We start from the raw sequence: 23,611 nt of genomic DNA on the forward strand, positions 1-23,611 counted from the left end.
TGAGCTCTACTAAACATGTCCTAATTCAAACATATATGTTTTTTATTTTAAAAAAAAGTAATATTATGATATCAAATAACTGACATTGGATTCATCATATAATATATTTTTTATTTTTTTATATATAGTATACATGTTTGAAACTATAATCATTGTTACTTTTCTATAAATGTTGTTTTAAACTTGAAATACCACTTTGTGTTTGATTAAATTTAAATGCACACCCCTCTTGAGACAGAGAACGAAGTACGTCGTTGTGAAAGGAGTACTCCGTACGTACGTCGGTAAGAGTTGGTGTGAACTGTGTGAAACAACAAGATTCATCCTCGCTCATGAGTCATGCCCCTGAAAAAAGGCCACGGCCGTCGGCCTCGTCTCTGCTCTCTGCATCGGTATGGTATGTAGCTTAATAAAAGTCGACGCGCGCACGATGCTGCCGATGACATCTTCGGATACGCTTTTGGATTGGGGCGTGTGTCCGGTAAGAGCGTGAGTACTAGCTGTAGCTTTCTTCTGGACATTGAAGTAGCGTGAGTACTGGCTGTAGCTCGATCGAGATGGAGCTTGAAAAGTTTGAAAGCAACGCTGTCTCAGTCTGACGATCGAGTTCCACTAGCTTTACACTTGCTACTGCTCCGTCAAAGAAACATGTTTTAGATAAGGTTTTGTGAACTTTTAAAACTACAAACAGTAGCTTTAAAATTAAGGGCCCGTTTGGCACGGCTTTGGCTCATGAAAAAACAGCTCTGGCTCTGGCTCGCATGGAAAAGCAGCTTTTTCTGGCTCTGGCTTATTTTGTACGAAAACGTTTGGCAAAACGGCTTCTTCTGGCTTTTCAGATTGGAAAGAAGATGTCAAATGTCCAAAATACCCTTATATTTCATTTTTTTCTCTTTTCTTTTTCATTTTTCTCTCTTCATTTTCCTTTTCATTTTCTTTCCTTTTCCCCTTCTCTCTCCTTATCCAATCGGCCTTCCCTTCTTTTCCCCTCCTCTCTCCTTATCCGATCGGCCTTTCTTTCCTTCTTTCTCTCTTGGGCGGCGTCCAGGCCACCACCCGTGCCCCCACCTCCGTGCTCTCCGCTGGCGCATCAGGGGTCTGCGCCGCCGGTGCTCCACCCGCGCCGCCGAGCTCCGCCATGGATGCCGCCTCCGCTCGCGCAGTCAAGCTCCGCAATGGCCGTGGCCTCGGCACGCCACCGAGATCCAACATGGCCGCGGCCTCGGCACACCGCCATGCTCCGCTTCGGCTGCTGAGCTTCGGCCCGGCCGTGGGCTCCGCACGCGCCGCCGGCCGCCATGGCGTCCGCCGGCCACCACCCCCGCCGCCGCCTCCATGCTGCTGCCGAGCTCGCAGGCTTGCCTGATGGCAAATGTTGTAAGTTCTGTGAAATAGCAAGGGCACATGCATACTTTAGTATTTTGGGTGGAGGAATGAGCCGGTATGAGCCACTATTTTTGGCTTCTCATCGGCGGAAGAACCTAGAGAGCGGAAAAGGCGGGGCTTCTCCTGGCTTTTCCTCGTGAGCCATTTTGAGTTATAGCGTTTGGCAGGGCTTCACCATGAGCCGCTCAAGAAGCTGCTCGATGAGCCCTGCCAAAGGGGGGCTAATTTTCACTACTGCATATATGTCATCACCGCTAGCTCTAAAGTGTTCATCATTGCTGGTTTTCGCCCTTGATAGTGAAAATGGTAGTGTTAATTTTAATTATCACTGCCGATTGGTTGTACAAACCGTACTAATAATCGAAAAAATAAAAGAAAAAAAACAGCAGCCGAGTCTGTCGTGCCCACCGAGTCAAAGGTGTGAAGCATTGCAGACTACTATGAACTGAGATGAAAAAACATATTTGGAGTTATTGGTTACCTAAGTCTATCGCAACTAGGTAACATTGTTCGCCAAAAAGACCGTTAAGCATGTTTGAATACATACTATACAGTGGTACACTAGCTCCCGAACGCATGCGCCCGTCCGGACACCTGCGTCCGTTCTGACGCCCGAGGCTGCTCCGCTCTGTCCGCTCGGATTCACGTGTCGCCCGCGTTAGCTCCATTTCCCGCGCTCGCATCCGAACCACCCGCTTCAGATCCGCTGCCCACGCTGCTCGGATGACTCACCCCCACCTCTTCCACACCAGAGCAGCGCCCGTCTCTTCCAGCCTGCCTGGAAGACTCGCCCCCGCCTCTTGCACAATAGCACCACGTCGCCCGTGCCTCCTGCCCACACCGCCGGCGGTGGCCTGCACCTCCTCCACGCGTCGGTGACCGTGGCTTGGCCCTACCCGCTCTCATGGACATCAACGCCGACGGTCTGCACTTACAACATGAAACACCTGAATGCAACATATGTTTGAAACAGATGAAACCTTTGGGACACACATTTGCAACATGTGTGTGAAATATATGCAACATCCAGATAAAACAATTGCAACATGAAAAACATTTACTGCAACATAAGACTGAAACAGCTGAAACATTTAGAACATACTGTTGCAACATATCTAACATCCAGATTAAAAATGATTGCAACATATGTCTGAAAACAGATGGAACATTTTGAACAAACGCTTGCAACATGCTTTTGAAACACTCGCAACATATGCAACATGTGCAACATCCTCCGATCTACTTTTGCAACATCCATAACAAACAACTGCAACGTACCTTTGAAACGACTAAAACACTTGAAACATGCATTTGCATCATAGGGGAGGGGAAGCCTGGGCCGGTCGATTCCAGCCGTCGAGGTCGGAGCCGGCGGCGAGCGGTGGCGCACGAGCACAACCGCCACCAACGCCATCGGTATCGGGCTTGGCTCGGCGGCGACGGTGGGGATAGAGGGCGAGGAGCGCCATGGCCGCCCGGGGGTGGGAGGAGCTTAGTCGCCGAGGTGAGAGAGGGCGCCACCGGCGGAGTGGAGGGCGGCGCGCCGGGGGTGGAGGGGAGCTGCCCACTCCCTTGCAACACCGCCGCACCACCTCCACGGATCTCGTCGGAAGAGAGTGGATCTCGCTCCTGCTCCAAGGATCTCGCGGGGGTGGGGGAGATGGCCGCTGGATCTCTGGACGTTGGGGGCTCCTGGTAGGGGAGGACATCGGACGTTGGTGCGTGGCAGGGGATGAGGAATGCGGAAGAGGTAAGGGCGGGAGTGGAGCGAAACGAGGCGGGCGGGAGTTAATTTTGCTTTTTTAGGCAAACGACGTATACGACAGTGAGTGGAGCGAAACGTTCGGCCTTCCGGACATCTTAACAGTAGCATTACGGCTTAGTTTATCCAATTCCAAGCGAGTTTTATTGCAGGACGAGCTGCCACTCAACTGCGGCGTACTAGCGCACGCTGCCACCCCCACGCTGGGGATGCGCGCGGTGCAATTTGGCTTATGGGCTGGACTGGACCGCGCACTGGCTCGGCTGAAACCGTGGATGGGAAATGTAAACGGGTTGGGCCGCATGCTGGGCGGTGTCCGGGACTCCAACGGGTTGGGCCGCATTCTGCAGCACGATTTGGTGTCATGCTGTGTTTGGCTGGGATATGGCACTCGATTATATTTGTTTGTTGCAATCGAGTGATTTTAGAGGATGTGTCACTCGGGTGTCGTATGCCCCCTGAAACACCCGAGTGTTCCGTAGACACACCCTTAATCTAATGCAGTAATCCTCTCCTCCTCTCGCCAGAAGCATCCATCCATCCAGAAAAAAGAGAGAGAAAAAAAAGAAGGCAACCCGAGTTCCCAATTTGCCCAAACCCCTCCTGCAAGCACAAGCAGTAATCAGAATCCAATCCAATCCCCTCCCCCTCCCCCGCTCGCGCCGCCCCCTCCACTAATCCAATCCAATCCATCCCCTTCCCCCGTCCTCCCCCGCGAATCCATCCATCCATCCTTCTTCCTCCGCAAGCCAGACAGAGGTGATAATCACCGTGTTCGCTCCGGCATCCGCGGGACGGACGGGGGAGCAAAGCCTCAGCGGCGAGGGTGGGCGATGAGGTCGTCGGAGCAGTCGTCGCGGTTCGTGCAGGAGCTCGTGCTGTACGCCGCCAGCGCCGCGCTCAGCTGCCTCGTCCTCTTCGCGGGCCTCCGCCACCTCGACCCCAACCGCGCCGCCTCCCAGAAGGCGCAGCAGCAGAAGAAGGAGATCGCCAAGCGCCTCGGCCGGCCCCTCGTTTCCACCACGCCCTACGAGGTCCGTCCCTCCCTCCTCTCCTCCTCCCCCGCTCCGATCCACACCCGCCACCCCATCTAGGGTTCACTTCGCCTTAATCCTCCGTTGGCACCGACAGGACGTGATTGCGTGCGACGTCATCAACCCCGACAGCATCGACGTCGAGTTCGGCTCCATCGGCGGCCTCGACCAGGTCAAGCAGGCGCTCTACGAGCTCGTCATCCTGCCCCTGCGCCGCCCCGAGCTCTTTACCTTCGGCAAGCTCCTCAGCCCCCAGAAGGGCGTCCTCCTGTATGGCCCGCCCGGCACAGGCAAGACCATGCTCGCCAAGGCCATCGCCAGGGAGTCCGGTGCCGTCTTCATCAATGTCAGGATCTCCAATCTCATGAGCAAGTGGTTCGGGGACGCCCAGAAGCTCGGTGAGCGATTATACTCTAGTGCACCGGATATCCAATTATCCACCGGTTTTGAATCCATACCTATTATAGTAGTCTTCTGCCATATTCTTCTTTTCCTTTTGTCTGCGTATGCCATACGCGGTTTTGAATCCATACCTATTATAGTAGTCTTCTGCCATATTCTTCTTTTCCTTTTGTCTGCGTATGCCATACACTGATCAACCGATGTTTATCTGTTATTATTGTTGTTGTTGTGGCAGCGGCAGCTGCATTTTTAGTCCCATCGCTAATCCAGCTACCCACTAGAAACTTACTTGCTCTACAAACGATGGCAATTGCATAGGTTTTTGTGTCAGGATGCTATAGAAATCCGCAGATTTTGAATCCCTACCATTTATAGAAGTTTCTGCTTCTTTTATGTTTGTAGTTTGTTATTATTGCTGTTGCAGCAGCGGTTATATTGCATTGAGTTGCATTGCTAATTTAGCTGTCCACGTATTTACTAATTTAGAATTAGAATTGATGCCAATTGTATTGTTTTTTTTTTGTGGGTCTATGCTATACACTGATGTTGGTATGTTATTGCTGTGGCAGTGGCTGCTGTATTTAGTCTCGCTCACAAGCTCCAGCCCGCTATTATCTTCATTGACGAGGTTGATAGTTTCTTGGGGCAACGACGGACAACCGACCATGAAGCCATGACTAATATGAAGACAGAGTTCATGTCCCTCTGGGATGGCTTCACTACCGATCGTGAGTCCTCTTATACTTTACCTGCTTCCATGAAAGTTGATGTTACATCATACATTTGTTGACAACGATGTGAACCTGTGAAACATTGCTTACTGTTATGGTATAGTTGCAATAATTCTTTATGAGCATGCAAGCAGCATAACCCTACTACAAATCAGCACCCTGGATAGAACATTATTAGGGTAAATAAATCTTGATTGCCAACACCATCCTTGTTTGTTTTTGTTTGCATCATTCCATTTGTTATCGATAAAATCTTCCTACTGCATATTATTGCTGAATAATGCAATGGGTTTTTCCATTTTTCATGTTTTAAAATAAGATGCACTCTCCCTGTTTTTGTTAAATTAGACATTCCAGAGACTTAAGCAACAGATATAGATTTGTGCTTTGTGTGAATATAATAATCCCACAGCAGCCACCACTTTCATTTTGCTTCCATGATTGAAGTCTATAAAGACAGACGTGTGCTTTAAGTCTTGTGGGAATAATAATCCCACACCGGCCATATGTTCCGTTGCTCTTAACAAACCCGTTTACACCACTGCTCTGGCTTAGTTTGTGTTTCTTATTTGCTCTATTTGAGCTAGTTTATAATGCCAACTATATCCCGGTATGGCGCTGGTGATGGGGAGAGCGCAGGGGAGATAGCAGAGGCACACAAGAATTGGGATTAGAGCGGAGGGGATAGGGAATTGGGATTAGAGCGGAGGGGATATCGACCGAATAGCCTCTGGAGTCCCAGAGCTCAGTCGATCAAAGGAGAACCCCCCACCCTAGGAAATTTCTTCTTCTCTCGATAAATCTTCCCTAATACAAACTATCAGCCTTTATAGATGAGGCTTTCGTGAAATCACGAAACAAATCAATCTAGGATACTGTTTATTTCTAATTTACCCCCTATATTACTGGAGGACTCTGCATGCGCGGTGCGCCTGCTTGCCTGGAAAGGCCTCTGCATGCGCCTAACTTGCCTGGGAAGGCCTCTTTTTGCGCCTATAAGTCTGGCCCACAAAGGAGTCCACGACATATCCATAGATGTGTAAATAGGTTTAGTAATATCATGACTTCTGTTGTATATCTGCATGGACTATGGAGATTCTTGCAGCCTTGACATTACTGGTTGCTGGTTGGTTACTGTGATGATTTTTCCCCTGGGGACTGGCCAGTGGTCTGATTGCAATGGTTACCGTGGGTATTTTTATCTCCCGGTTATCACATTTTTGTTTAGATATCCCTTGGTCGTACTTACATTCATTGTCTTTATGCCTGGTCATGTGGGACAATACAAGGACCCTTGTGGTGGCCAGGGGGACACACACACACTCTTGCAAAATTGTTACTAGTTGCCCCCTTCATTAAATGATTTCTGGCTCCGTCTCTAATGAACAGGGAGCAACTAGCGTACATTAATTGGTGCTAGTTTATATGAGAATAATCTGCTTTGGAACACATTATTTGTCCGTACTGTCTTGATGAGATTAGCGTTGTTATTGACATCGAGATATCCGTACATCACACATGCTTGTGACTCTAACCACAATACTACTGTGATAGTAATACCATGTTTTCAGAATTTTTAATGCTGAAACCGTGTAAAATCCACAGAAAGCAAACTAGTAGTTTAGTAACAACAAATGTTTTCAGTTTATCTATCCATTGTTCCTTGTAAAACAAGACAATTTCCTCTTAATTTTTGTGTATTTATGTTTCACCTTTTTAGGAGAAATTAATTGTTGTAATGGTGAACTTGCCTAAGGCCTATCGCAGTAGCTTTTATGGTCGCACCTTCCCTTCCCTTTCTAGCGGGAACTATTTCATGATGTGTGTGTGTTGTGTCATTGGTGTTGTTCAGTTGAGTAATAATCTTCTTAAATGAAATGAAATACAGCGCTCCTGCATGTTCGATAGAAAAGAAAGGTCCCCCCTCCCTATGCAAATTGTCAAAATCATTGTAGGGCAGACTTTTGTCATGAAAATATTTGCAGCTTCAACAAACCATGGAAACAAATGGAAAAATTGTTTCCATAGCATGGGCCCTATTTCTTTCTGCCTTTGCCTGTGAAAAGTAACTAATTCTAGACATGTGTTCTTTCTCCATTGGATCCATACTAATATGTATAGGGTAACACGTAGCTTTTTATGCTGTTCATCAATAACCAAATGAGTCCCTAATCCAGCATGACTCCCCACTATTTCTTTCCGCCTTTGCCTGTTAAAAGTAACTAATTCTAGACATGTGTTCTTTCTGCATTGGATCCATACAACAACATAGCCATTCAGGCCCATGCAAGTTGGGGTAGGCTAGAGTTGAAACCCACCAAGAGCCCCAAGTTAACACGTAGCTTTTTACGCTGTTCATTGGATCCATACTAATATGTAAAGGTTAACACGTAGCTTTTTACACTGTTCATCAATAACCAAATGAGTCCCTAATCCAGCATGATTCCCCAGTACTTCAGCAAAAAATAAATGAGTTGGTCACGTGGATATAGGGATTGCTTAACAATTTTTTTCTCATCTGCATGAATTTATGTGTCTAAGGCGGACATAAGAAGTCAATACAAATATATACTTATTTGCTTGATATCTTACTGGTTATCACCTGAGATTTTTCTTGGTGGCATATCTTTCTGAATGGTTGTTATTTTGACATGTGGATATGTAAATTATTTACGGTAACTGTACGAACTCACTTCCAATATGGTACTGATCAGTACTTAATGATAACTTGTATGTCTTTTCAGAGAATGCTCGTGTGATGGTCCTGGCTGCTACAAACAGGCCATCTGAGCTAGATGAGGCCATCCTGAGGCGCTTTACTCAGATATTTGAAATTGGAATTCCTGTTCAGAGTGAAAGGAGCAAGATACTTCAGGTTGTGTTGAAGGGAGAAAATGTGGAGCCTAATATTGATTACGATCACATTGCAAGATTGTGTGAGGGCTTTACTGGGTCAGACATTCTAGAACTGTGCAAGCAGGCAGCATTCTACCCAATCAGGGAGCTATTGGACAGTGAGAAAAACGGGAGGAAATTAGATGTGAGTATTCTTCTGTTTCCACATAACCTGGAGCTATACAGGATTTCATGCTGTTTTCTGAAAAATCATTGTTTAAACTCATGGCTAAACTAGAACTCATGGATAACACACACACCACCCTCGCCCCACACCGAGTTGTGGGGATCTGCTTTCAGCATGTGTTCCTGGGTTGTCCTTTTTCTCAACCTATAAGAAAATGCCTTGGTCGAGGCTTCTTTGACATAGTGCTAAACTAGAATGCAAATTCACTTCTGATAACTCAACAGTGTTTTCTATAATCTGTTTAACATAATGATGTTGATTGTTACCTTGGAATATGTCGATTGTATATGTTGGATTCGTGGATAAAATTCAGATAGAATTGTTATTGGACTTTAGGTTATCTGTCTGTAGTTGGAAGGTAGTGAAGAAGTAAAGTTTGATTACTAGTCTCACTGGTTTTAGTTCTTCTCTTCCTACTGCTGTTTCAGAAACCTAGACCCTTGAGACAATCCGACTTGGAGAGAGCCTTATCAACGTCTAGAAAGGGCAAGAAGGCTGCAAGTTCAGGACTACAGTCACCCTTGTGGGTTCGGCCGACAGATTCAGAAGACGATCAGGTACAGAACGCAATCTTTGAGATATCAAAGCTGATGTCTCGAATAGTTCAGAACAGTCAGTCAGAACCGCAAGAGCCTTCGTCACCTTAAATCTAAATCCTTTTGCTAGATCTCGTGAAAATCTACAGTGGAGTAAACGCAGGCATTACGTCGATACCATTAGGTTTTCTTATGCAGCTTGCAGAGGTTCAGCATATGTATAATTTCTTTTTGCGTGGCGAGGCTGCACCTGGTTTTTTTGAAGCTGACTGCAGCTGGCAAATTGGCATGTGTGCCCTGGTGTTTAAGTTGATCATTCAAAATTCATGCCCCTGTGGCCGTAAACTCAAAACTCCATAGTTGTGTGGCCAACAATTGGTCTTGGTTGCCTTGTATTTTATCTTCAGTTTAACTACTGTAGGGTAGCGAATTACAACATAATGCAAAAGGGGCCCTTCAGTCTCATCATATTCCCAAACGTGCTTCGATTTTTGTTTGGTCTGATTATTGTTTACATAATACATGTATAACGTTCCTTTTATCTTTTATTATCTCTGTTAAGAAAATTTCTTTCGAAGCACAAACTGTTTGAACTTAGTCGACACTACGAGGAACGCTGGTGGAAGCAGACTGTTCTGCGAAATATATATTTCTAAATTGAATTTCCATGAGCTGTTGTATGTATACGCAATTATGCATGCACCACCATCACGTGCAGGAGCAGCTTCTTGCTCTACGCAAGGCGCTCGTCTCCATGATGGATATCTCATCAGCGAGCGACAGCTTGGTGCCCTTGAGAGCCAGCACGTCGGCGGCGGCGGCGGTGGCCTCGTCTGGTGCCGCCTCCAGCGTCTTCCTGGACACGTTGGCGTGGATCTCCTGGAGCAGAGTGAGGAAGGCGCGCTCGACGTTATCCCCGCTGAGCGCGGACGCCTCGGAGAAGAAGAGCCCCTGCTCCTCAGCGAAGGCGGCCGCCTCGTCTGCAGCCACCGCGCGCTGGCCGGCGGCGCCGGCCAGGTCGGCCTTGTTGCCAACGAGCATGACGACGATGGACTTGTCGGCGTGGGCGCGGAGCTCGGCGACCCAGCGCGCGGCGTGGTCGAAGGTGCGGCGGCTGGTGACGTCGTAGACGAGCATGGCTCCCAGCGCGCCGCGGTAGTAGGCGCTGGTGACCGCCCGGTAGCGCTCCTGGCCGGCGGTGTCCCAGATCTGGGCCTTGACGCGGTGGCGTGCGATGTCGACGGTGCGCGTCTGGAACTCGATGCCGATGGTGGACTTGGAGTCGAGGAAGAACTCGTCGCGGGTGAAGCGCCCCAGCAGCTGCGTCTTCCCCACCGCCGAATCGCCGATCACCACGATCTTGAACACGTAGTCCTCCTCCATCTCCGTTACACACTACTACTACTCCTATATCCTGCTTGCAGCTGCAGCAAATGACTTCTCCGGCCGTCTCGCTCTTATTAGCTTGTATTAGATGAGATATATATATATGCTTATATAATGTCATCTGTGTGTATATGCATAAACATATATGTGCTGGTGATGACATTGGCATGCATAGAGAGGATAGTGGTTGAGAGGGAGACAAGGAGAGGTTGCTATCGCTCTTGCTATTGGAGGTGCTCATCAGCATCTTTCATAATGGAGACTGCTGCTAGCTGATATAGAGATTAAAGCAAGACTACTTAACTTGGTGGACGTTTGTACTAGTCCTACAGCGAGTTTGGTACATGTATATGGGTTTTGCTACCACTCCAATCGCCATCCACTTGGGTTTTGCTACAAATAATAAATGACGGTGGAAGTCTGGAAGATAATACCAATCAAAATACATGCAAGTTATCGTACGTAACAGGTTGATCTCTCTCTCTCTCTCTCTCTAGTCATATACAAACGCAAGCATATATCAGACGGGAATCGGCCAATGCAAGCAGCGATACGCAGATATCATGTCTTACGCAATTCTTAACCTAATCATGTACTTATATGATATTAGCGGTTAGGTTTGCAAGTGGACCTGAAGAATAAATTGAAGCAGAAATCGACTTTGATGCGCAATCCTCAACTGCTACTCTGAAGACATTATGATTATAATTAGCAGTGTGATTACGTCTCTCCCTCTTAACAATCTTGGTTCCTTGGTTTCCAGTTGCTGTCCTGCCCTGCTTAAAACGACTCATCATCAGCATGATGAGACTGTCAGTATGCATAATGCAGATATATATAGGTCAGTACAGGATCCAGTATCTTTTGTTCGTCGCAGGCAGTTGATCTTACCTCATTTAGAAACTCCAGGGCGTGATCATCGAACTGCTTGAAAACAAAGCGTGGTGGTTCAGGGAATCAGGGAGTGGTTTGTAGCCAAGCAAACCGACCAATTACTAAAAGCTTCAGCAGTTGCTGCCGATGCCAGCTACTGCTGCTGAACAAGAACAATGTGATGATGTTCAGATGTGTTGACATATTAGAAGAAATGCTAGTTTTAATTAATACTGGAGTATATAAGATGGAAGAATCTCCATATACTAATAAAGTAGTACTAATAATCAATGGTAACACAACGTTCCCTAGGCGCCATTAGACAGAATTTGCATGTAGCAGAGCACAAAGCATGTATTCATGGCGAACGAAGGCCATGCACAAGTACAAATGCTCGTGGTCGTGGAGTGTTTTGACGAATACAAATGTTCAGTCTGACGGGGATACTAGCTTAACCAGCAGGCCTAGTAGGCGTGGCGCGGCTGGTGCGGCAGCAGGTGGTCGCAGATGGCGGCGAACTCGGCCAGGGCCTCGGCGACCATCGCGGTCTTGCCCTTGGCGACGAGCATCCTGACGAGCGCGGCCACCCGCGCGTCCAGCTGCTGCCCCGCGACCGCGGCGTCGGCGTCCGCTTCCAGCCGCCGCCCTGGCCGGGAGTGGAGGAGCGCGCGCGCCTGGCGCGCGGCGCGGCGCAGCGTGCCGGCGCGGGCGCACGCGTCGGCCAGCGCGGCCGCGTACCCCGTGGCGGCGCGGCTGGAGGAGCGGGCGGCGGGCGGGCCCGGGGCCGGGTTTGGGGCGAGCGCCGGGGACGACGACGAGCGGGGTCGCGCGGCGACGGCGAGGCTCAGGCGCGCCGCGGGAGGAGCCTGGGCGTGGGCCTTGGACGACGGCGCATTTGCGGCGGCGGCGGAGGGGTGGTGGCTGAGCGGGACCGCGCAGTAGTGGTGATTGTTGGGCGCCGGGAGCGGGAGCGGGAGCGGGAGCGCGCCGTGGGCGTGGTGGTGCAGGGGCAGGGAGAGGGAGAGGGAGACGGCGGCGTCCATTGTGCTGTGCTGGGGGAGACGAGGAGGAGGACAGCCACAGCCACACGGTTATTCTGCTTGGGGTGGCCCCCGCTTGCGCCACGCCACGGGCTGTGGGTCCCGACGACGGCACGGCCGCACGGGCGCGGGAGGGGAGGATGGGGACGACGTGGTGGAGGAGGCGGACACGCACGCACACGGCGCCCCGACTGGGTAAAATATCCGATACCCATTACCCGTACCCGAATTATCTGAACCCAAACCCGAATTACCCGAACCCGAGGTACCTGATCCCAAATTCGGATAGCGATTTTAATTACCCGAAATTAGTTTGGGTAATTCGGGTAATATCCCCCGGTACCCAAACTACCCGAACTACTCAAAGATTTGTTTTTGTCTTTGTATTTATCATGTGTTGTTAGCTGAACCATTTAACTTATCACTTTATTAGAATATAATTCTATCTATTTGAATGAGTGACTGTAATATATTATTCTCTATAAATTGCTATTGAAATTCTATACAAATTGCTGCTGAAATTATGTATAGATTGCTACTGAAATTTAGTGTAGTTTGTTGTTTTCTGTAAATTTAGGTATATCGGGTAATACCCGAACCCGAACCCGAATTATCGGGTATCCGAATTTATGGATAGTGTTTTTTCGGAGGTAATATCAGGTATCAATTTTCATTACCTGAATTTTGAATTACCCGACCCGAAAAAATCAGGTAACCCGAACGCCCAGGCTACTGGCGCCGCCTCCTCCTCAGCGGTGGGCCGCGGCAGGCTGGAACAGAATGCCGTGGGCTGGCTGGGCTTTCTTCCTTCCACTTCCAGAGGATAGCCCACCGGACTCCGATCCTCCACGGTTTGGTTGGCTTCGGCAGGTCGATCACGTGCCCATGTCATCCTGCCGCCGATCGCCGACATGGTAAAGGTACACGAAGCATGCAGATCCAGTCAGAGTGCTCACTGCATACACTTTTTTCCCCCCCTTCAAAATCTAGAGTAGTTCTGTTTGCTCCTATAAACACGTGCACTGCAGGAGCTAGACGGCGAATCTCACCTAAATCGAGAACTTAGGTATGAGTGGGTTGTGCCATAGAGAACTTGACCAATTGAGTTACACTTAGTTGGCCATTAGATGCACTTTATCTTCCCTTTGATTCAAGAAAAAAAAAATAACCTGATCTTGTTTGTAGAAAACAAACAATTAAAAGTTTCTTTTGAATCTACAAGAAATACTATCATCCATAATATCGAATAAGAATCATGGGATTAAAATATTTTTCATACTTAATCTATTCAATAAAGCTATAAATGTCGACACTATTTTTTATAAGTCAAACTTTAAAGCGGTCTACCTTGTTTTAAACATAAAATTGTATTTTTTTAGAACCAATGAAGCAGCAACATCGCAATGTTTTTTTTAAACGGACAAGACAATCATTCATCATATTATATAGGGAGAAGGCATAAATGCACAGATAAAGAAACAAACAAAACGAAACAAAAACAAGAGGAAATCCCCCCCCCCCCCCCCCCCCCCCCCCCACACACACACACACACAAAAAAAAAAAAAACCATGCTCGAAGACTTTTCTTATGACTTGTTTGGATCATATGCACTTCAATTCGTATGTGTTGAGTCTAGCCAAACAAGATTTTAAGGTGCACCGCACCTATACCACCCCGAATCATGGTATATTTCTTTATTTTCGCCACAAGACATTGAACATAGGTGTTTATTTAAATAATGATATGTTCAGACATTTAGATCTACTTGTCGCTCTTCATGCAGGGTTAGGTTAGGTCTATTTGGGACTGCTTCGTTCCACTCTTTTGAGCTCCGCTTCCAATTTCGCTAGTCAAACAGGGATAGCTCTATTAGCTTTACAGACTCTGCTCCAAGGAAAAGAAGTAGAGTTGAGGGTCAATTCTAGGTTTTTTCTGGAGCCCCTAAAGGATACTCCAGAAACTTCATGTTTTTTTTGAAGTTGTTCCATGACATAGTGTATAGAGCAGAGCTGGTTTTAGTTAAGTGGAAACAAGATTTAAGTTGATAGAGTTGACAATGGGCTAGTACCGGTGCCAGAAAGAAGATGGATCTATTGTGAAAAATGAACATCTCGCACCGTGCAGAGAGCTTCAGCGTACAAAATTACGGACACTGGTGCCATTTAGAATCTTTAGGTCCCACACAAAATGAAATATCTTTGCTATACTTCCGTCTGGTATATTTGCTATATTGCCAACAACTACTGCTATAGTAGATTAATAATTTGTCTTTCAAAAGCTGGAACAGGCTTGATTGTTCACTGCTCTCCTCTTTCCGACATCATTTTGTTGAGTTGAAATCATCTGTCGTGCCAAGTCTCATCGGAGTGCAAATGAGATAGCCCTTGAGGTGTGTCAGTTTGGTAGGAAAGAGCTTTCATATATTTTTGTTGCTAATGACATCTCGATCTACGTGTCGGTGGTTTTAGCCTGTGATTGTAATCATGTTGACCTTCTATAATTAAGCTCTCCCCTTTCAAAAGAAAAAAAGAAATCATCTGTCGCGATGGTAGGAGTGATGTTCCAATCCCCTCTCTTTTCTTTGATGCCCTAATACTCTCTTTAATTTATTCTTTGGCCACTTAGTATTAATTTGTGGCGTGAAAATAAATGTACGTATAGGGTGTTCACTAGTACAGAAAACTTAATGGAGGTGGACGTTTTACATTTCGAGGCCATTGAAAGGTCACCGTAAATCAAGAAACTATGCAGGCGGTCGAATAGTCCGCCTCGGTAAATGTCTGCTTCTGAGGCGGGCAGGCTATAAAAAATAAAATAAAATAAATCCAGGTTCTAGAGCTAGCTCCAGCTTTGGTGACGGCTCCAGAGTCCCGCCTACCGCCGCCGTCCGTGCCGGCTCTGGTTCGTCCGTTGTCCGCCCAGATCTGCCGGCGTCATCCGTCGCCTAGATCTACAAAGGGGAGAGAGAGTGGAGTGAGGGACATGAAGAGGGGAAGAGAGAGGAAGATGGGGAGAGCCATACCTGAACCGGTTGGATTCGGAGAGAGAGAGACCGAGGGAGGTGGCGCCCTGCGCGCTGAGGGAGGAGATGCGGCCCCGCGCACCGAGGGGGGGGGGGGGGGGAGACCCGCGCTGCCGCTGGGGAGTAGACCCGCGCCGAGGAGGAAGGAGGGAGACCTGCGCGCCGTCGTCTGCCTGCTACTCCGGCGCTCCATGGCCGCTGGCACACGTGGTTGAGGAAGAGGGAGGGAGGCGCTTCTACTTGTGTGGTGAGAGAGAGACGGATGCATGGGGGAGAGAGAGGGATGCGTGCGTCTGAGGTGAGGAAAACCGAGTGATGAGTGCGGTGGTTTCAAACCCTAACTCCTAAGAGGCCCGCCTCCTAAAATGGATCCATTTTTGGGAGGCCCGCCTCGGTAAATTGATTTTAGGAGGCGGTCATTTTTCTACCGCCTCCGTAAATCGTTTTACTGAGGCGGACATTTTTGACCGCCTCCGTAAATAAAATCGTTCGCCTTGGTTAATCCCTAGGCATTTTATGAGGTGGTTGAACTTTATGACCGCCTCGGTTAATAAAAGTGCACTGCCTTACAAAATCATTTGTGTAGTAGTGGTTCCCAGTGGGCGGTTCTATACTGGTCCTATCCCTGATCGATCTAGCTCATAGAGAAGCTGCTCTCATGCATGGAATCCACCCCCATCCTTAATTCTCTTTCCCACCATTACTACTCCGGCCCGTAGGAAGTCCAATGTCAAACTCCCTAGTTGTGAGCTCCGCCAGATTCAGGGTGTCGCATTCGTCCTTGGCCTCTCGCTTGTTGAAGCCACACCTCCTTTTCGATGGCGACAAACAACTACAACCTATCGAATGGTTTGATCCTCACTAGATCTGGCGTGGAGGAGCAGCCACAGAGCATGGTTGAGAGGTGGCGGGAAGTGGAGAAGCGGGTGGCCTCGATCCTATGGCACGTGGCATGGGAGGAGCTGTTGGCGCACCAGTAGACAGGGCGTGCCGGTGGAGAAAGGATGGTAGATGTCAAGCCCATTCACCGCAAGCTTTTCATCCTCCTCCGGTGGCGAGGCATGGTAGAGTGGAGGGGGGAGTGGCGAAGCTTAGCGGAGCGGGGAGGCTCCATGACAGTCTGACAGGTGTCGGGCCTGTTCGGCCGGTATTAAAGCCGGCGGAAGCTGTTTTATTGTAAGAGAAAAATACTGTAGATTCTAGCTGATAAGCTGGCTGATAAGTTCAAGCGAACATGCCCGTCACTAGTAGAGAAACGATTTTCGGTTTGCACCTTTAGTCTTAGTTGTGTTGGCGTTCGGTATTAATGAGAGCATTAGTCCTGGGTCTAAATATTACAGGCACCGAAGGCCCTTTTATCCCGGTTGGTAACACCAACCGGGACTAAAAGCCACCCTTTAGTCTCGGTTGGTGTTACCAACCCGGACTAAATGTCCTCAAACATTTAGTGTCACCAACACGAATTAAAGGTGACCTTTTAGTCCCGGTTGGTGTCACCAACCCGGACTAAAGGTCTTCCACCAGGGACTAAAGGTCCCCCACATGTTAATTCAAAAGAAGAGCGCACAAGACTTTGTCACATGTGGTATGCAATTGAGTTGGTAAGAAAGCTACATGCGAGGTAAGAGGTATTGTGTTCGAAGAATAGGCTTTAGTTCATGTTCTGTGACCTGGGATTAAAGATCACGGCCTTTAGTCCCAGGTCCCTTTTAAAAAACCGGGACTATGTGTGGGTCGAGGATCTATCGGTGGTGTGATGGGAACGATGGAAGAGTAGTTGGGCTGCATTTTTTTTACCGATCATCGTATGGAAATAGAGGTGGTTCTATATGTTGGAGATGCCACAAGAGACATGACGTGTCTAAACGCGCTGCATGCCAATGTTTGGCCCTAGAACGATAGACTTCGTTCATATTCTTATACACTAGAGAGAGTGTACTAATAATTATAAAATCTTTCAATCAGTAAACAATGCATGATTATTCGTCGAGTCTGATCCCGTTTCCTTTTGAAATGGAAGATGGATCGTTCTTTAATTCAGGCGTGTATCAACTTGCTGCTCTGCAGGTTAGCTTACATATACGACATTAATCCCCCCTAGGCAGGCAGGCATCGCAGGCAGCCATGCGCCGCCAACAGGTTCCATGACACCGCCCATGCCCTCCTGCCCCTACCACCCATGGTTTTGCTTGCGCGAGTTGCAACGACACACACCTCAGGAACCCGACCCCAAGCATGGCAGGCACGCAGCGCGCGTGCAGACAAGCCGCACACGCACGCGCACACATATATATATATAAGTATATACAAGGTTTTAAATAGACATTTAGCTTTCTATGTCTCAAAACAGGTTATAGCCGACTGTAACGAGATATAGCGGCAGTTAAAGCCTAACTTGTATATACAAAAACTTAGCTAAATCATTCTCAAACAGCTATAGCCGGAGATTTAAAACATTTGTATATATAGCCTCCTCCTGGGGCAGCTCCGTCTACCGAACCAACGAGAAGAAGAGGTAGAGAGGAAGAAGAACACGCCTTCTTGTTGGGCGCCATCATCGCCGCCATGCCGCCATAGTACCTAGTAGGCTAGGGGCCAGCATCAGCATCGTCTTCTCTATTCTCTTGTACCGTCTTCTCTGAGAGCCAGACAACTGCAAGCAAGGCATGGAGATGGCAGCTTAACAAGCAGCTTCTTTCTCTGGGAAGTGCGTGCAAGGCGAGTAGCGTGGGAGGGGACTACCATGCTATAGCAGCTGCCTTGGTAGCTAGAGAGTGAGTGTGTGTGAGAGAGAGAGAGAGAGAGAGGCTTGTCGTTGGTGTCCACGCGCGCACATGCAAGAGACCAAGGTCACGGCGGCGGAGGCGATGGAGGACGACGACGACGAGGAGGGGTACGTGAAGGTGGGCACGAGGTTCTACCGGGTGACGATGAGGCCGACCGGCGCCGGCGGCGCCGTGGCGCGTCGTCGCCTCCACTACCTCGAGTCCTGTTACCTCTGCAAGGAGAGCATCGCCTGCGACCGCGACGTCTTCATGTACAAGTACGTGCGTGCGTGCCATCGCGCCATCGGTGTCTTCCTCACTCTCATCCCCTCCTTAGTCCTTATTCCTTGTGCGTTCCATCACACACGCACCCCATGGTGGCATGGTCCATGGAGGCATGGAGCCATGGCGTGCGGTGTGCCCGGTGTCTTGGTTATGGCGCGCCCGGCCCGCGTGTGCTGAGTGCTGACTCGTGCGCCCACGCACGACGCAGGGGGGACGCGGCGTTCTGCAGCGAGGACTGCAGGGACGAGCAGATGGACATGGACGAGGCGCTCCACGCGGCGGCGCGGCGCCACCGCCTCCTGCAGCGCGCGCCCGCGTCGTCGTCCTCCTCGCTTGCGGCAGCTGAGGCGGCGGCGTCGACCAGGCCTCCGCCGGTGATGCGCCGCCGCCCCACCATCGCCAACCTCGCCGCGCGCAACCCGCCCGTGGCCGCCAGCTAGCTACCTACACCTAGCCACAGGCGGCGGGCACTCGAGATTATTCGAGCATCCTGCTCGTGCAGCAGCGAGGACCCTGCAGTGCATGCAGTTGTACCGATGGTCAGGCCGATCGTGCCTGTGCGCGCGTGTCGTCGCGGGATCAGTAGGTGATTCTTTTCTGCCGCCATGGATGAGTTGCAGCAGGACTGACGACGAACGACGACATGCATCTGGACGCTACGTAGAAACGAATAACCAAGCTTTGTGATGACTTAGCTACCTACATGTACAAAATCAGTAGTACTAAATTAAAAGATTAATTACTACCATGTGTTCTTGAGCTTTAATTTCTCGCTTCATTTCATCGTCTTCGTTTTACTGTTTATTTCATTTCTTGCGCCTTTTTCTTGCCATGAGGTCGATCGATGTGACTGCTTTTGAATGGACGGATGAGAAATTCAGAACAATATCACATCGAATGTTTGGTTCTTTAGTCGCTCCTAAATTCATATCACATCGAATGTTTAGTAATAAAGAGCATTAAATATAGATTAATTATAAAACCAATTACATAGATGGAGGCTAATTTGCGAGACGATTTTTTAAACCTAATTAATCTGTCATTAGCACGTGTTTACTGTAGCACTATGTTGTCAAATGATGGACCAATTAGACTTAAAAGATTCGTCTCGCAAATTAGTTGTAGGTTATGTAATTAGTTTCATAATTAGTCTATATTTAATACTCTATGCATGTGTCTAAACATTCGATGTGATAGAAACCAAACCGGCCCTTAACAGGAGATATGGTTGAGGTGCCACGACATGCACAGAGCACACACACTAGTCTTCCATTATTCCGGCAGCTAATCCTAACCTTTATTTGTCCTAAACACCTATAATCTCACTTGTACTACCTGGCTAACCTTTTTTTTCTTCTCAGGGCTTAATTAGGCTGAAAGATTTCAGACGCCTCATCTTTTCATCCTTCGCTTCTGTCTTCTGATTGATGACAATTTTTGCTTCTGTTTTCCTGCTAAAACTAATTGCAAGAAGTGGCAGCTAGCAATACACAAGGGCGGCGCATTATATAATAATAATAATTATAATTAAGCATCATGTTCCTTTGCTTTGCAGCAATCACAGGTACTGATGAAAAAGCAAAAGCTCACCAGCCATTTATGTCCTTGTGTGGGAAAGAAAAAGGGGCAGTGCACAGTGTTTAAGTCACAGTCAAGGACACTGGCAGAACAAGTGTGAATGTTTTCTAGTTGCACATATTTCTTCCCTTGGCATATATCATCATCTCTGCACTGACCATTATTAGTCCACCAGGTTCCACAAACAAACTACTTATCTTTTCCAACAAAAATACAATTTTAGAATAGTGTTAATAAGTAACTGATTTGAAGTTTGACCAAATTTGAATTATTTTAAAAATATACTAATATGAGCAAAATCAAACTAAATATATGTATAGTTAGATTCTTCATGAAATATTATAATATATTTATTAGAGTCATGCATATGTTGATAATATGTCCTATTTAGAGTCACGAAATTATTTGACCATACCTAAAACTAGATCTTTTTTTATGACGGAGGTACTACTATAGAGAAGGTTTCATTGATCTGCAGGTCAAAACGTGATGCATCACCGTGCAATGATTTCAGACACTACAATTTATAACAAATTACCGCACCAATGCACTTTTGACCTTGAAATGATCCATGTTGAATACCGTGAGCAAATGAGCAGACATATATGAGCAAGTGGGAGTAACACTACCTTCAAAACACTCAATGATCCAAGCACACCCTTAGCACTACTTTTCCGGGATCCAAATTTACAAACAAATCAGAGGAAATCCAAAATTCAGCCGACTATACGCCCATATAGGTATGCGATTTTAGGAGCTTTTTTTGGGACAGCAATCTTAAACAACCCATTAGTACATACTATTAGAACAACTTACAAGAGGTAATTCATAATTTTTTCCTGTGTCAAACAAAAGCAAAGTTACATGTTGCCATAACAACTACAAAAAATCCCTAGTGACTCATGAGTTTAGCCAATGAAAGCCCAACACAAAGTTAAGAGAGACCAAAGCCATGATTGTAACAGGCCTTGAATCCAAGTGGATGCAGTGCGTACGAGAATCCGTCGTCTTCGATCGTGGATGCTTCCGGGCTAGACTAGAAATTTAGTGTGACGTTAACAACTTAACATGCGAATAGTGCAAACAATATGATGCCTTTGGAGATATTCCAAGAGCTCGAGTGTGACTGCAAGAAAAAGGGGCGAGTGAGTCATGTGCCCCCTTGGCTCCCTCACCTTGCTCACCACCACCATGAGAAGGACAAGAGGGCCTATCAAGCTTGCAAAAGGGGAGCGGAGATGGCGCCTGTTTTGGAGATACCTTTCTCTGAGCAGGAAGTGGAGGAGGCTCTCTTTCAGATGGCGCCAAGCAAGGCTCCAGGAGTAGACGGTTTTAACGCTGGCTTTTTTCAGACCCACTGACAGCTGGCACTACTGAAAACAGAGACTTTGCCGAGTGCAAAATTCTTTGTCGAGTGTCAAAAATTGGACACTCGGCAAAGATCTTCTTTGCCGAGTGCTGCACTCGGCAAAGATTTCTTTGCCGAGTGCCGGAAACTCGGCAAACACGGGCACTCGGCAAAGGACTTCTTTGCCGAGTGCCAGACTCTCGGCAAAATCTCTACACTCGGCATAGGCTGCCCGTGAAACGGCGCCCTGCCACGGCCTTCTTTGCCGAGTGTCTGCGGCTAGGCACTCGGCAAAGATTTGTTTTTGTTTTTGTTTTTAATTTCTTTGCCGAGTGCCCCAGATCTGGAATTCGGCAAAGATTTAAATTTTTTTAAAAATTCTTTGCCGAGCGTCTCAGATCTGGCGCTCGGCAAAGAATTTTTTTTATTTTTAAAATACTTTGCCGAGTGCCCCCTGGACGGCACTCGGCAAAGATTTAATTTTTTTTATTATTTCTTTGCCGAGTGCTCCTGTGGATGCACTCGACAAAAAGGAAATTTTTTTAAAAAAATTTAAAACATTCTTTGCCGAGTGCCTGATGGCTGGCACTCGGCAAAGACACCCTTTGCCGAGTGCCATGCCCCGGCACTCGGCAAAGTTTTTTTTGTTTTTTTGTTTTTGGCCTCTAATTTTTTTGTGCAGCCTTTTTAAAGCACCAGGAACTCCTAGTTACAATTTGTGGATTTTTTGTGGCTTTTTGTTATATTTAGTTACTTTATTTCGTTTACTTGAATTTTTTCGGAAATTAGAAATTTGAACTGCACGTGGTACGAATAATGGAGTTTAATGATTCGAAAATTGATAGTCATGTTAGTGAGTGTTATGAGAGGCCGTATCCAGGAACGGACCCGAAATTTCGGACATCTTGTTCACGAAACATGTCCGCGAAATTGCGTGTGAAGTGTTTATAAACTCTATAAAAAGCAAACGAAGTTCGAAAATCATGAAACTTGTTGAGATGTCGTGATATCATATGTGGAGGCTATGATAAAAATTTCAGAAGATTTCGTGCACGTTGTCACGTACGATGCTTACAAACCATGATATCTCCACATGTGATATCGGTGCGACGCACCACATGACTGGTCGGTGCGAGTTTTTCTTCGACCTGGACTCTGGCGTGAAGGGCTCTGTCAAGTTCGGTGACGCCTCCGCCGTCGAGATCAAGGGCATCGGCTTGATCATCTTCAAGGCCAAGACAGGGGAGCACCGTCTTCTCACCGGGGTGAACTACATCTCGGCCTTAAAGAACTCCATCATCAGCGTTGGGCAGCTAGACAAGAATGGCTCATGGGTAGAGATTGAGGACGGCGTGCTACGCATCTAGGATAGAGGCTGCCGTCTTCTCGCCAAGGTGAACCGGTGTAGCAACCACCTTTATGTGCTCCATGTACAGGTGGTGCACCCCCTCTGCCTAGCTGCGCGCTGGGATGATAAGGCATGGCGCTGGCACAAACACTTCGGGCACCTTCACTTCGAATCCCTGAAGCAGCTCGGCAAGAAGGAGATGGTCCGCGGCATGCCCTGCATCGTCCACGTCGAGCAACTTTGTGACACCCGTGTGGTGACCAAGCTGAAGTGCCAGCCCTTCCTGCGTCAAGCCTCCTACCACGCCACCAAGCAGCTCGAGCTGGTGCACAGCGACCTCTACGGTCCAGTGTCATCGGCCACTTCTGGAGATCGGCGCTACTTCCTACTTCTCGTCGACGATGCCACCTGCTATATGTGGGCCATGCTGCTTGATTCCAAGGCAGCCGCTGCGGACACCATCAAGCGCCACCAAGCAGCCACGAAGAAGGAGTGTGGCCGCAAGCTCTGAGTGCTCCGCACGGACAACGATGGTGAATTCACGATAGCTGAGTTCATGGCGTACTGCGCCAATGAGGGGATTCAACGCCACTACTCTATGCCCTACTCACCGCAGCAGAATGGCATGGTCGAGCGTCGCAATCAGACGGTGGTGGTAGCAGCGCGTGCGCTCCTCAAACAGTGTGGCATGACCGTCGTACACCTGTTGAACCGCTCTCCGACCAGTGCGCTCAATGGCAAGATGTTGTATGAGGCTTGGCATGGGCGTAGCTATCTACTCATCTTTGGCCAACTCGCCTTCGTCAAGGAGCTGAACCACATCGACAAGCTCGATGATTGTAGCTCGTCGGGGTTCTTTATTGGCTACGAGAGGGGGCTAAGGCCTACTGCATGCTTGACTCAGCGATACGGCACATGCGCGTGGCACGCAACATCGTGTTCGATGAAGGACGTGGCTAGGCATGGGACAAGGCGGTGGATGACAGGTCGGTGACCACGCTTCGTGACTTCACCGTTGAGTACACGTGGGCT

The 23,611-nt window shown here is 48.1% G+C and overlaps 4 protein-coding genes across 5 annotated transcripts; 2 read left to right on the forward strand and 2 right to left on the reverse strand.

The window, feature by feature from the left end:
• Positions 1–3,672: 3,672 nt before the first annotated feature.
• Positions 3,673–9,411, forward strand: LOC136526751 (uncharacterized). Of its 2 annotated transcripts, XM_066519332.1 has the most exons (6): positions 3,673–4,182; positions 4,280–4,580; positions 5,154–5,312; positions 8,060–8,355; positions 8,826–8,954; positions 9,064–9,411. In XM_066519332.1, exons 1-6 carry the CDS (start codon positions 3,982–3,984, stop codon positions 9,070–9,072), a joined length of 1,095 nt encoding a protein of 364 aa, XP_066375429.1. In that variant the 5' UTR covers positions 3,673–3,981; the 3' UTR covers positions 9,073–9,411. The 2 variants fall into 2 exon arrangements, with proteins under 2 accessions (XP_066375429.1, XP_066375428.1); XM_066519331.1 differs by having other exon boundaries at positions 3,677–4,182; positions 8,826–9,411.
• Positions 9,412–9,544: 133 nt separating this feature from the next.
• On the reverse strand, positions 9,545–11,340 carry LOC136526752 (ras-related protein RABA3-like). Its single transcript, XM_066519333.1, has 2 exons — positions 11,211–11,340; positions 9,545–11,095 (listed from the first exon to the last, which is right to left on the reverse strand). Exon 2 carries the CDS (start codon positions 10,314–10,316, stop codon positions 9,642–9,644), a length of 675 nt encoding a protein of 224 aa, XP_066375430.1. The 5' UTR covers positions 10,317–11,095; positions 11,211–11,340; the 3' UTR covers positions 9,545–9,641.
• Positions 11,341–11,501: 161 nt separating this feature from the next.
• Positions 11,502–12,279, reverse strand: LOC136526753 (uncharacterized). The gene has a single exon (XM_066519334.1). The coding sequence runs from the start codon at positions 12,233–12,235 to the stop codon at positions 11,657–11,659; it is 579 nt and encodes a 192-aa protein (XP_066375431.1). The 5' UTR covers positions 12,236–12,279; the 3' UTR covers positions 11,502–11,656.
• Positions 12,280–17,737: 5,458 nt separating this feature from the next.
• Positions 17,738–19,088, forward strand: LOC136529003 (FCS-Like Zinc finger 1-like). The gene is made up of 2 exons (XM_066522022.1): positions 17,738–18,298; positions 18,514–19,088. The coding sequence occupies exons 1-2, from the start codon at positions 18,090–18,092 to the stop codon at positions 18,743–18,745; spliced, it is 441 nt and encodes a 146-aa protein (XP_066378119.1). The 5' UTR covers positions 17,738–18,089; the 3' UTR covers positions 18,746–19,088.
• Positions 19,089–23,611: the final 4,523 nt, after the last annotated feature.

The sequence above is a fragment of the Miscanthus floridulus genome, chromosome 19 (genome assembly GCF_019320115.1).
Source record: "Miscanthus floridulus cultivar M001 chromosome 19, ASM1932011v1, whole genome shotgun sequence".
NCBI classification, from domain to species: domain Eukaryota; kingdom Viridiplantae; phylum Streptophyta; class Magnoliopsida; order Poales; family Poaceae; genus Miscanthus; species Miscanthus floridulus.

Excerpts from the sequence above, each read along its gene's own strand:
- LOC136526751 (XM_066519331.1), top strand. The coding sequence starts at position 3,982 with ATGAGGTCGTCGGAGCAGTCGTCGCGGTTCGTGCAGGAGCTCGTGCTG. Across the intron at positions 4,581-5,153 it reads CGGGGACGCCCAGAAGCTCG|TGGCTGCTGTATTTAGTCTC; the intron begins GTGAGCGATTAT and ends TTGCTGTGGCAG. Across the intron at positions 5,313-8,059 it reads GGATGGCTTCACTACCGATC|AGAATGCTCGTGTGATGGTC; the intron begins GTGAGTCCTCTT and ends ATGTCTTTTCAG.
- LOC136526752 (XM_066519333.1), bottom strand. The coding sequence starts at position 10,316 with ATGGAGGAGGACTACGTGTTCAAGATCGTGGTGATCGGCGATTCGGCG.
- LOC136526753 (XM_066519334.1), bottom strand. The coding sequence starts at position 12,235 with ATGGACGCCGCCGTCTCCCTCTCCCTCTCCCTGCCCCTGCACCACCAC.
- LOC136529003 (XM_066522022.1), top strand. The coding sequence starts at position 18,090 with ATGCAAGAGACCAAGGTCACGGCGGCGGAGGCGATGGAGGACGACGAC. Across the intron at positions 18,299-18,513 it reads CGCGACGTCTTCATGTACAA|GGGGGACGCGGCGTTCTGCA; the intron begins GTACGTGCGTGC and ends CGCACGACGCAG.